Source organism: Podarcis tiliguerta, assembly GCF_965153285.1.
Source record: "Podarcis tiliguerta genome assembly, chromosome: 8".
Taxonomy (NCBI): Eukaryota; Metazoa; Chordata; class Lepidosauria; order Squamata; family Lacertidae; genus Podarcis; species Podarcis tiliguerta.
Genome location: NC_139541.1, coordinates 40216776 through 40229767, shown reverse-complemented (window position 1 = coordinate 40229767; position 12992 = coordinate 40216776). Strand labels below are relative to the sequence as shown.

At 49.4% G+C, this 12992-nt stretch overlaps 1 protein-coding gene across 1 annotated transcript; it reads right to left on the bottom strand.

The window, feature by feature from the left end:
* Window positions 1-1763: 1763 nt before the first annotated feature.
* Window positions 1764-11030, bottom strand: LOC310684999 (farnesol dehydrogenase-like). The gene is made up of 6 exons (XM_083456518.1): window positions 8123-11030; window positions 7519-7626; window positions 5927-6066; window positions 4810-4906; window positions 3886-4010; window positions 1764-2812 (listed from the first exon to the last, which is right to left on the bottom strand). The coding sequence occupies exons 1-6, from the start codon at window positions 8205-8207 to the stop codon at window positions 2636-2638; spliced, it is 732 nt and encodes a 243-aa protein (XP_083312644.1). The 5' UTR covers window positions 8208-11030; the 3' UTR covers window positions 1764-2635.
* Window positions 11031-12992: the final 1962 nt, after the last annotated feature.

The window sequence follows — 12992 nt, the reverse complement described above, 5'->3', positions numbered from 1 at the left end:
GTCTAGAGGAAGAGGAGGTGTAGGCAAGGTGTATTCGGGGGTTCAGAGATGAAAAGTGGGTCACCCAAATCTCCAAGCAGCAAAACTCCAGGGGGTTCCTGTGCTCACCTAGGGTTCTGTTTCCTTTGAATGAAGGTCAGCGGAGGCTGCAGTGTTTTTCAAGAAATATGGTTTTATTTAACATTCCAGCAGGTCTTGCTTACCCATTTGGTTTCCAGGGAAACCCCAAACCACAAGTTTGGGTCCAACACAGAGCAAGACAAGCCTCTGTGTCTCCAGCTTCCAATATCAGCCGAAACACACACCCAGCCCCACTCCACACCTTTCTCCCTCCTAGGATGACTTGGCATCCAGCCAGGTGAGGTGAGAAAAATCCCACCCATTTGTCTCTATGGCATCAAGACAACCTCTTTGGGCATGTAAATGGCAGTACTTAACTAGCCAGTTAAAGCCATTGCCTTAATGAAGGAGCTGTCACCTGTCTCTTACCCCACAGACACAGAATCACAGGTTTGGAATGGACCCATGGGTGTCATTCAGACTGAACCCCCCCCCCCCCAAAAAAAAAACCCTATAAGAGTTCTTTTCTGCTGCAATTGAAACAAAGCCACATGGCCCTCTTGAATGTAAATGTGATTTGAATGGTTCTGCCACCATTGAGCTGGACCAGGGCAGGGGATAGAGGCAATTTACAGTGAGTCTCAAAGAGAAGTTTATATTCATTTAAAATCTCTCTCTTCACAGGCCTGTAAGAAGGACCTTACCAAACATCTTGTGGTATCTTAACAAGAGGGGTGTGTTTTCAAAGACAACAATCTGCCCTCTGGGTGGGGTTTTCCTGACTCCCCTCCAGCTTCTGCATGTATGGCCCCTTTGTTCTTCCTTAGAAATCGTTTAACACAAAAACTCCTGCCCACCAGAAAGGGAGATGAGATGCTTCTCATTCTTTTTTCTTTCCTTGCAGAAAGGCACGTACTTTCTCTGGAAAGGAGGGGGCCTTGGAAAACAGCTAGTGGGAGCCAGGCAGGGACCTTCGGTGCTGAGCTCTCCCAAATATGATTGCATTGCTGCAAAATCCTTGCTTTGGAATGGGTTGGTTCGTGTGGATTGAAAACGTGCTTTGCTTCATCTAGGAGAGGGGTCTGAAATGGTGCCTGATATCTGCCCAGATTCAAAAGGGTCCTTGCAACACCCCCTTCTCCTCAGTATTAACCCTTGCAAATATCAATTGGGGCTGCTGTTTATTGCTACCCTGTAGTCACCCACCCCATAAGGGGGGTGGCATAAGGGGACGCGGGTGGCGCTGTGGGTAAAATCTCAGCGCCTAGGACTTGCTGATCGTCAGGTCGGCGGTTCGAATCCCCGCAGCGATGTGCGCTCCCGTTGCTCGGTCCCAGCGCCTGCCAACCTAGCAGTTCGAAAGCACCCCCGGGTGCAAGTAGATAAATAGGGACCGCTTACCAGCGGGAAGGTAAACGGCGTTTCCGTGTGCTGCGCTGGATCGCCAGATGCAGCTTGTCATGCTGGCCACGTGACCCGGAAGTGTCTTTGGACAGCGCTGGCCCCCGGCCTCTTAAGTGAGATGGGCGCACAACTCCAGAGTCGGACACGACTGGCCCGTACGGGCAGGGGTACCTTTACCTGTACCTTTAGTCACCCACCCCAGAAGGCAGATGCCCAACCAGCACCCCCCCCCAAGACCTCCTCCAAAAGGCACTTAAAAGAAAGAGGGAGAGCGAGAGCAAGGAAAGGAAAGCACAATAGACAGTATTAAGGGTTTATTAAATATAATAAAATGTTTAGTGAAAGGTGCAAATGAACATGGCAAGACGGGGACAGGAATGTGCAGCGAGTGCTTGGCTGTTGGCATCTCTGTCTCTCTCCTGCACCCTCCTCTCCAGGCTAGGTGGGCCACAGGCCATTTCCAAATGCTGGGCTGCACTTAGGATGGGCTGGCGGGGGAGATAGACTCAAGGGCAGGGTGTCTTTAGAGCAAGGAAACTGGTGCCGTGGAGGTTGGAACCATCTGCCTGGAAGACAGGACATCGTCAAAGTCGTCCAAAAGGGTTGGGTGGGCATGTAGGACACACAGCGAGTCCCCAAAGCAGGGGTTGCTCGATAGGCAACTCCCAAAGCAACCCATCTTGTTTCTGGGATAAGAGGGGCCCCTCTGAACCAAGCCACAAATGCCCAGCATGCCCCCGGCCTCCTTAAACCCGCTTTCGTGACCACTTGGACTTGATGTTTCTCCTTATCCCTGCCCAATCTTGCAAGCCCACCCACCACAAGACTCTCCGGGCAGGTTGTTGATGTGCAACCAGCTAGAGGACCAAAGTTTCCCTTGGGAGGGTCAGGTTTGGTTGCTCAGAGGAGTTTCTCCCTCTCTCAATCAGATCCACCACCAGATGATCCACTACCTCCCTGAAGTGGCTCATGCCGGTTTCTATGTGTGATGTTGATGCTCCCTTTCTGTGCCCATCTGGCTCTGAAGAAGGGCCAAAGCAGGAGAGAAGGAGCCTTGGGGCTGAAAAGCACCCTTTCCCTACCAGTCAGGCACCAAGGAGAGACAGGGGGGGGGTGGCATAAGGGGAAGGATTATGGGTGGGTATGGCTGGCAAGTCTCCTAGCCGGTGCCTCAAAGCTTCCCTTCCAGCGCCAGGGTCTTGAGGTCAGCAGGCGAGCTGGCGCTCAGCACCGTATGTGAGACGATCCTCTTGTCCACCAGGGAAGCCACGGCCTCTCCCACCTCCAGGTGGCTCACGTACCCGGGGCCCAGGCGCTCTGGCGTCGTCACACCCATGTTGATTTTCACCTGCCGGGGAAAGCCAAAATAGTGCCAGAAGAGACATGGGGGCGGGGGGGAGAGAGAGGCTGCACCAGCCGCCCACTGATCTGCGCACAATTGGGAAGCCCCCCAGACATTGTTGGATTCAGACTCCCAGCACCCAACACAGCCAGTGGTCAGGGATGATGGGAGTTGTAGTGCAGCCACATTTGCTGGATGGACATTTGCATCCCTGCTGGATGGACCCTGCCAGTCAGAGACTTGCGGCTCACTGGGATCAATTAAAGTCAGTGGCCATTTCATTTATCCCAGACCCATGGTGAACCTCTAGCAGCACAACTGGGCACCTTCAACTGCCCCACCTGCAGTCCGCCATTGTCTACTGAGGCAGACTGATGCCAGCAACACCCTGCCTAATGGGGTTGCTTTGATCCCAGTCATTCAGAAGGTTTTCCCCAAAGTTCTGAGTGAGTTAAAGGTTCCGCTGAAGATCTGCTGGGTTTGGTGCTAGAAAGAGGCTTGGAAGGAGCTGTAGGGGGAGCACTGAGCATCAAGGTTGAGTCTGCCTGGGGACTATTCTACACACACACACACACACACACACACACACACACACACACACATTTCACAGAGAAACCTCAAAGCCTCTAGCTCTCTCTCCTGCAAGGGAAACCAACCCCACAGATCAGTAGCCAACATGGACTACATCCCCATCTTCCCTTATTATTGAGCTATGCGGGGATTGATGGGAGTCAGGACCAAACAGCATCTCCTGGGTGCCACATTGGCTGTTGATCTGGCTACTAGCCATGCTGGCTATGCTCTGCCTCTATGGCTGGAGGCAGTATCCTTCTGAATCCCAGTTGCTGGCAACCACAGGACAGGAGTCTGCTCTTGTGCTCAGCTGCTGCTTGCAGGTTTCCAGTTGGAGCAGCTGTGAGAACAGGGTGCTGGACTAGGTGGGCCTGTGGGCCTGATCCAGCAGGCTCTTCTTATGTTCTTAGATGCTGAACACTCCACTAATTACAGCCCTGGGAGGGCAAAATTACTCCCCACGTGGGTAGGAAGCTGGCTGACCCACCAACAAACCCAGCACTGACCTCATTCAGCTTGCAAGGAACATCTGGGTACTCCTCACGGACCATGAGGGAAAAGGCCAAGGCCCCCGCTGCCCCCAGTGTCAGGAAGCCTGTGCCTGGCATGAGGAGGCGCTCCCCAGCCCCTCCTGAAACAGAAAAGCTGATTTAGCTGGGCGGGAAGGAAGGAAGGAGCTGCCATCACCACCAGTGGCTGAGTCAGAAGGTCCAGGGTTCAGTCCTCGCTCTTTCCATCTAAAAGGATATGTTTGCAGCCAATGGGAGACCTCCCAGACAACTTTGATGATGTAGAATATCCATAGCTGTCAACTTTTCCCTTTTCTTGCTAGGAATCCTATTCGGAATAAGGGAATTTCCCTTTAAAAAAGGGAAACGTTGACAACTATGAGAATATCTGCTTTGATGAGACATTTTCCAGTGCATTTCCCCATCAATTCCCTTATTGCAAAAAGTCCAGTCTTTGTGGGAGGAGCAGGTTTGTGGTGCAAGACTTCCTGCCCAACTATAATTGCGCAACCTGAATTTGTTGGTATGTGATTGAATCCCGTCTGGAAGTGCCTTGAGACTCCAGCCACTGCTAGTCTGAGAAGGCAACACTGGGCTAACAAGTCCAATCTGGTAAAAGGCAGCTTCTTCCCATGTGCCTGGGTAGCTCTCAACAGGGCAGCTTTTGTGCCAATGATGGCTCAGTCCCTGCCAACCTAGCCCCACGAGGCACAAGCTGCTGCCCCACAAATGCTGGTCATCTGCCCACATGCTCAGGCATGCAGGAGTTAATTGGAAAGAGGGTATGGAAAGCAATGAGGGCCTGCGAACTGAAACCAAAGGTGCATTTCTATTGCTACTGGGCAAGAGAGGCTGGCCGAAGCCCCAGCAAAAGTTATCTCCCCAAAGTTATCTTCTGCAGACCAACCCAGCTCATCTCACCAGTGATGAAAGTGTAGGTTCCATCTGCGTTGTCCTTCACGAGGGGGAAGAAGGCCTTCCAGGCAGTGAAGGTGCTGAGAAGGAGGGTGTCCAGGACCTGGGGGAGAGGAAACAGAGGGACACCCGTGTTCATTGCCCCAGCTGAAGTATCCCAAGAGTCTCCAAAAGAGGAGATCCACACAATCACACCTCTTCTGCAAATGTGATCCAGTTACAGTTTTCTTAAAATTAGGAATCCGCCTCTCTGCCACTACAAACCATGATCTGTGGCCAGTTATTCCTGTCCCAGCTTTCTGCATTGCTTAAAAGCACTGCTGCCACTTCTAGTGTTTCTATCAACATTCTACCTGATGGTAGCCCTCAACCCTGGCTTGGCCAGCATCAAAGAGGAAGTGCTGCTCCAATGTGCAGAGATGTGTTAAAAATGCTATAGCACTTTCCAGTATATAATTGCAGACTGCCAACAAGCCCAACTCAGGGGAAGAGTACCATTATCATAGAAATGGACCCAAAAGCCAGCAAACAGAATCTATCCATCAGAGAGAGGGAGAAGGAAAGAGAATGGGAGAGGGTTGATCTGGATAACTTTGGGTTCCTCCAGACAATCTGTTTTGCTTGCACAAAGCTTACACAGAAGTTATGCAGTGTCCTATCTGATTTTCTTGCAGGCAGGTCATATATGAGCATTGAACCTGATGTCCTTGTGGGGTCTTTATGCATCTTCCCATTCATAGGAGCCAACTCCTAGGGGCCATGGGGGCTTCGGCCCCCACAATAAAATATTTGAGGGGGCCAGGCCCCCACAAAGTTGATGGGAATTCCCATTCAAATGGTGTGTACAATACATCATGTGATTAATTATGCAGGGCAGGGGCTTACTTGGGCCCCTACAATATTTTATTCAAGTTGGTACCCCTGTTCCCATTAATGCATTTCCCCATCACTTAATTTACTGCAAAAAAAAGGCCAGTTTTCTAAATTTTAAAAAGTGGATTTGTTGTCTTAGGGTGACAGAGCCAATTGCACAAACCTACATTCCTGGTATGCACTAGAATCCTTCCTGCAAAACAGGGACAGTCTAGAGGCACCCCTGTTTCTGATCTATTTCCCTGCTCACCCGGTGCAGCTCCTTCAGGGTCTGAGTGAGAGGGGGACCCCCTTGCCACCAGCTGAAGCCCAAGGAGGACACCACGTCCGTCACCTTCCCAGTGCTCTTCAGCAGAGCCTCCTTGGCTGCCTCTGCACCTTCCTCAGAACCTGGATGGATGGGATAAATTTAGGAGCAGAGATAGTGAGACCAGGTGGCTGCATTCCCCAGCATTATCAATCTGTCCTCCCAAACAGCCCAGAGCCTTTCCCCTCCTGCCAAAATCATGGAGGAAGAAAAAAAACAAGGCCACCCAAGGGTCTTCACCTACAGGTGGCCTGCCAATAACAGCATGATGCCTGTATCCTGCAGATAGGATGCTATGGCTGCCTTGCAGGTGTAAATGGTCCATAAGGATTGCAGCGTCAGTGACCCAGATTACAGGCTGGTGCATCCCATGGCAACTGTGACATCCTGTGCAGGGGCAGTTGGCCAAGGGACCCCAGTTATTTGGTGGAGAGATGACAGCATACTTGGCTCAACTAAAGCTCCACTGAGCATGCTGGGGATTCATCTTTAAACCTCAAAAGAGAGAGAGAAGTGCCCTCAACTGTCAGGGCTTCCTTAAAAAGAAAAGAAAAAGTAGGCTTGAGTTTCCTTGCAACAATTTGAATTTGTATTTTCCCAGGAGAATTCAGGTACTTTCTCCTATTTCTTTTCTTTTTCTTCAATGTTCCCAGTTATAGACCATCACCTTCTTCTCTTTTTATTTATAAAGTACCTTGAATTCTAAAGGCTATAGGATTGTATGTGGGAGTTTACTGCAGTGGTGCACATTGCTGCCTTAATTTTATCACAATATCTTTCGATGCTGGCCGCCAAAATGCAAATCCTGAAATGCTTCCCCAGATTCATGCAAAGGCTGCCTTTGGCTCTGCTTTTCTGAAGGCAGCCTTGATCAGCTCTTTGCTGGAGGGGGCCGTACAGGCTGCCTGTCGCTGGGCGCCTTCTGCCTTCCCTTTTCCTAGCTCTGGACACCTCAATAAATTTGTGCCCCCTCCACCATTCAGCCCAGCCGCCTCCATTATGGAGATACCGTTCCAGCAGGGATGGAAGGACCTGCCTGTTTCGCTTCTCTCGGTTTCTCATTTGTCTAAACAAATTCAATTCTCCACATTTTTGCAGAAATTTGAGGGTTTTTTAAAAAAAATTTGCCAGCATTTTAGTGTTAAGTTCTCCAAAAACCACATTTTTATATGCAGTTTTGAATAATGTACACTTTTTTTGCAAGCAGTTTCCCTCAATATAATTTATTTTTAGCATCTTGTTTTCTGCATTCTAATGCACACTTTCCCCTCATATATGCATTCTTGTAAACACAGGCAGTTGGAGAATTGCATTTGGATAAATATCAGCTTTGAAGAACAGTTGTGTTTTGGTTTGCATATTAGTTCGGAAAGTGCAGATTTGACAGAATCACCTTTAGATACAAACTAAAACAAATTTCTCCACCATCCATACATTTCAGCCCCCACTCCCTCTGCCCAGTATTTCCCCACAGCAGCCCCACACTAATGGCCCTCAGAAGCACCGCAGCCGAGGTCTTACACACAAAGTCTTACCTACGTCCCCAACCAGGGTGTGGAGGCGCTGGCAGGCTGGTGGAGGCAGAAACTGTTTCAGCTTCTCCAATCTGCTTCTGTCTCGAGAAACGACAGCAACCTGGAAGCCTGCACAGATGACAAAGGATCAGAGGAGGCAACGCCCTGGGCACAAGGAGGGGGCACGGATGCCATTGTATCAGCTCCTATGTTTGATTGATGGCAGAACAGCTGATGAAACAGAGCTCAGACTGGACTTGGCAACTGTTTTTAATGCTAGGGCTCAGGCCTCGGGCACATGAGTTAATGCGAGAGACACAAGTGGCTTCTGGGTGTGTGCAAAGTGCTTCCAAAAAGCACAGTAGTCACAGATACTGTCCTCCTCAACACACACACATGCCTGATGTTAGAATATTAGAACTTCCGTGGTATATTTGGAGCTCATCACCGCTTGGTAGAAACAATTGGTAGCAGGAGTCAAACAGATCAGAACACTATGGAAAGATAGTTGAATGTGCAGCTGCTGGACTCAGACAGCCCCAAGTATATGCATTCAGGTAGACACACACAGACACAGTCAATAAATCTCGACCCAGGCTCTTGCGAGATGGAAGGCACGCCTTACCTTTCTCCAGCAGCGCCTTGACAATGCCAGAGCCCACTGTGCCAGCTCCGCCAAGCACCACCACTACCCGATCCGATGCAGACATCCTGGTAACGAGAGGCTGTTCAGAGGAGAGTCGCCAAACGACAAGTGGGGCTGCAGTTTCCACGCAGGAGAATAAGTAGGGAAAGCAGCACCTAGGAGTCCCACCTCCAAGGAAGCAGAGCCCAACCCACCATCCTGTATCTCCACCTCCTGGTCCTGTTCAGGCTGCACATCTTGAGCCTCGGGTCCCACAACCTGGCAGGCAATAGATCCTTCCCCGAGATGGTCTTGATGAAAGAGATTGCCGGCCTCCCAGTGTCCCACGTAAACTGAAGTCACAGTCTTGGCTGGTTTCGTAGGTGATGGGCTCAGCACATGGCTTGTGGGGTGCCGTGATCTCTGTCCTCAAGATTATGGCAAGCTAAGGTGCAACGAACTTTCCCGAGTCTCTGATGGAGGGCTCAGCTGGCTACATATGTCGTCTTTGACTTGAGTTCAAAGAAAGGAAGAGAATGGGGACCATGTGGGCAGGCAAATGTTGATATCAGTGGAGGAGGGACATGCTACAAAACAGACAAGTACGTCACTGCCCTCTTGCAGTGTCAATCTATGCAGTGAAGAGAGCCACAGATTGTGTTCTATAAGCATCCAGATATTTATTGTGGGGAGGAAGGAGTTTTGATCCTTCCCTCTAACTCCAGCTCACTCATGATTTAGGAAACTCCATGGTTCTGCAGTGCATGCAGAGGCAATTCATTGCGCTAGACACCCCTCATTCCTGCTGGCCCTCTGGCAGAGTGGAACCAAGCTAAGCATTGCAGGCGCTGAATTATTGGCCCAAAGCAAAGCACCAGGCCACGTGTATTGCAATAAATGAAGATAAGCTTATAAGTGAATGCACAGAACAGCCTCTCTCTGAGGGGCTGAGCAGGAGAGGTATGGGGTAAGGTTAGAGTACATTGGAAGAAAGCACTTTGCTCATGGAGATTCGCAAAATGAATGCAAAATGAAGAGCACCAGGCCTGACGTGGCCAGATGTTTTTGTGGTTTGAGTTGAACTGCAGTGGAGTGACAGGAAATGTGAGTTGGGAATGGCATCCGTGATAGAGCACCTGCTTTGCATGCAGAAGGTCTCAGGTTCAATCCTCTTCAGGTAGACCTGGGAGAGACCCACGGCTGAAACCCTGGAGAGGTGCTGCCAATTATTTTTGACAATACTGAGCTAGATTGGCATGCGGCCTGACTCAGTATAAAGCAATTTCCTGTGTTCCCGTTTCCTGGGATGGGAAGTTCCTGGTTGGGCAACATCTGGTGGCAGCGTCTCTGCTTCCCTTCCTGGGACTGTGGCTCAAGAGTGCCACCTTGTGTTCTTAGTTTGAAGCAACACCACTGCAGGGGCCAGAACTGCAGGACAAGACTGTAGGCAAGGTGAGGAGTCATTGTGGGGGGAAGAAGAGGCAGGCAGAAGCAACTTCAGTGCAAACTGGCTGCCGGCTGGGGGTGCCAGGAAGAGGGTAAAAGTTGAATCCAGGAAATTAAAACCAAATCTCCAAAACCATCAAATCACTGGCCACACCCACCTCTCTACATCCTGAATTTGTTCCTACAGCTTGGAGTTTGCAAAAGCAAGGGGGGGGGCACATTTTTTAATGTCACTGGGTGGCGTGGGGCTCCTGCTGTAGGTTGCTTAAATTAGACTGAAGCCAGTGGGAAACAAGTGTGGAGGTTTTGCTCCTTTTCACAGGTGACCTGCTGTTGGAGCTCAGTAACTAGATAGGGTTTAAATGCAGAGTTGTTAGGGAGTTACCCTGCCTAACTGAACACAGTGGGTTTCCATATAGTCATGCTTTGCAGGCAGAAGATCACACCTAAAATCCTGGCAGGCCCTACTGGCTTCAGGGATGGAGTGATGGGAGGTCTCAGCTAAGGTCCTGGTAGAACTGGTGGTGCCTGTCAAAACTACACAATATTGGTCTGAATGGATAAATTGTTTGACCTGGCCTGAGGTTCTGAATTCACAGTATCAGAGAACACAAGTCTCAAATTCCCAAAATCTCTTTTTATTGTCATCTGAAATTGGAAAAGGCTCCTTGGGAAACAATAAGCAGGTTGAAAAGGAATATGTAGACATGGAGCTTGCATATCTGTCACCCAGAAAGCAGTGCAGGCTGGGCCACCGAAGCTTCATCCCCACACCATGGAAGGGATGGGAAATAAAAGTGGGATGCCACCCCTAGAGGATAAGGTGCCAGGCCCAACTTTTTGTACATGGCTGGAAGGGATGAAAAAGAAGTTTTCAATATTCTTCCATTCGCCCACCCAGAGCAGGGAGGCTCCTTGGCACATCAACCTCTGCACAGACGCCTGCAGTACCAAGGGCATGGGTCACACACACAAGGTCCCGCTAACTCCAGCAGGCATACTATGCTGTGCCACAGCCTATGGCAAAATGAATCCCCTCACACACATCCAGCACAGAAACAGCTGTGGCCTCAGGAGGTTGAAGGGCCAGCTGCTTTAGAGCAATTGCCATTTTTCAAAGGGGTTAAAACAACAGCATCTATTAGTACAGGCAGCTGAAGGAATAGTGCCTGAAACAAGATCCAGGACTCATTAGTAACTGAAAAAAGCCTAAACATCCAGGACTGTAATTTGCATGTGTTCAGTAATGCTCTCGGGGCAGGAGGGCCCCCAAATGCAGCAGGGCTGAGTGGAATAATATACCCTGCTATCTAAAGTGCCCTCGCAAAGTCCAGAGTCTGAAGTTACCTAACTGCATCATGGCATCTACTCTATTCCTCTCCTGCTGTGCTTGTACTTCATTTGTGTGTCACTTCCCTTGCCTACTGAAGCATATCTGTGAGGTCCTTGGGGCAGGGACCTGTGTCTTGTCTCTCCTATCACGGTACTCTGCAATGTGCCAAGGACACAGGTGGGCACTGTGCAGAAGAGGCAGCTGCCAACTTTCTGTTGTGACCAGGAAACAGAACACAGGCCAGGCCTGGGCCGGGAGAAGTGGGCAAGATTCTGCATGGCTGCAATCAGCTGGGGGCAGGGAACAGATTCAGTCTCCAGCCCATGTCAGTGCAAAAGAGTGAGAGAGTGTTGTACCTGGAGGACCTGTGATGGTGTGGGCAAATCCAGACCTGATTCCTGTCGATGCTGCACCACAGAGAGTTGCAAGCATGTACACATGTGTGTCTACACACAGCTGTAAACATACACACTTACCCGGATTTAGCACCCCCTGCTCTCATTGTACCCATTTGACAAAGATAAACATTACATATGAATTTCACTTTATTGTTGCTAGCTCATGGTCCTACCTGACCCACCTGTGGGCCTAGCTATATAGAGCTGTATGCTCCCTCCCATTTCCTGGCATGTGAAACTGCAGAATCAGCCTCCTTTATCCACACAACAGCTCTCACAGAAAGACCAAGCTACGTAAAATGCTCCATTTGCAAAAGGTTCAGGCAAGGACTGAGGAGTCAAGACGCCAACTGCACACATACTGTAAGAGCATCTTAGTAGTCATGCCTGGGTTGATCAATAACAGCACAACTGCAACACATCATTAACAATCCTTAATCAGGATTGGTGCTCATTTATAATGTGAATTAACAGGGCAGCTATGGGAGGCAAGCAAACACACCCACACCTTCCTCACCACTTGTACAACTTGCTGAAATTCAACCAATTTGTATTTCTGCTACAAAGTTTGGAAGACACTTTCTGGTTTCAAGCAAATCATTTTCACACCTCCCAGTAATCTCGTCTTGTGCTTCACATTGCCCAGTCCTCTTCCTTTTGCACAAGCAAACCTCTAAAGAAGTGCAGAGGACAGAATGCTGAAAATGAGTGAAGAACGTTCACAAGAAACCACGGCCCCATGGGCAATTCAGCCTATGGAAGAAGACAGAGGTTTTTTCCACACGTCCTGGCAGAGCACACGTTTCTGTCTCTACAGCCAATGCCTGCTCCCTACCAAGCCTGCACAGAGTATATAAAAACCTCTTGCAGCCAACCTGCATGTTCAGCAGTCTCTAATCTGCATGCAGATTCCCTTCTGCACTGATATGAAGATCTCAAGAATTCTAGCCTTGTCCCTTGAGGCTCTCCTTCCATGCTTTTTCACCTTCCTCTTGTGTTTCCCCAGACCTGGTTACCTGCTTCAAGCATTGTCGATAAAGGTTTTTACCTGTTTCCAGTAAAATCTGGCTTTCTCTTCTCTCCTTACCACTTGCGACACCCCCCACCCCACGGTCCAGACCTCAACCTCCCTTTCATCCTCTCCTCATCAGTGGATTGAATTCATGAGTTTAAATATGGCTCCAGTGTGGCTTTGAGACCCTGATACTATAAATAATGGATTTATTGCTGTTGGTGCTGTAGGAAATGAAGAAGCATCTCCCCCGAGAAAGGGTTATGTTAGACCTGCCCAACCACCCTCCTTGCTCATACAGAAAGATTACAATTCTCCCTTTGTAATGCTGCAGCAACTAGACATGCATTATATAGTGATTACAATGCTGTAAAAAAGCGAAGAGAAGATTCTTCCCTCCCAGGGGATAAACCTCAACAATGGGCATGGAAAGATAGTTTTTGTTGTTCATGTTATAATTCCTGTAATCCTATGATTAGGGATACCCAAGGGATTTCTGCTGGAGCATCTGCCAAAGATACCCAAGAGGACTCCAGAATAACTTGCATGAAATGTGGTATGGTAAGAGAGTGCAGTGGTTGGTGTTTTACTCCTTCAAGGTCTGAGCTGTCCATTTTGGACACTCTCTGTGGCGATTTCATGGGAATATGGTGCTTGGCCTTCTTCTTTCTCAGCTTCCCT

Coding starts and splice junctions, on each gene's coding strand:
- LOC310684999 (XM_083456518.1), bottom strand. CDS start 8,207: ATGTCTGCATCGGATCGGGTAGTGGTGGTGCTTGGCGGAGCTGGCACA. Junction 6,067..7,518: donor CACCCTGGTTGGGGACGTAG/GTAAGACTTTGT, acceptor CCATCCATCCAG/GTTCTGAGGAAGGTGCAGAG. Junction 4,907..5,926: donor CCCTGAAGGAGCTGCACCGG/GTGAGCAGGGAA, acceptor CCTCTCCCCCAG/GTCCTGGACACCCTCCTTCT.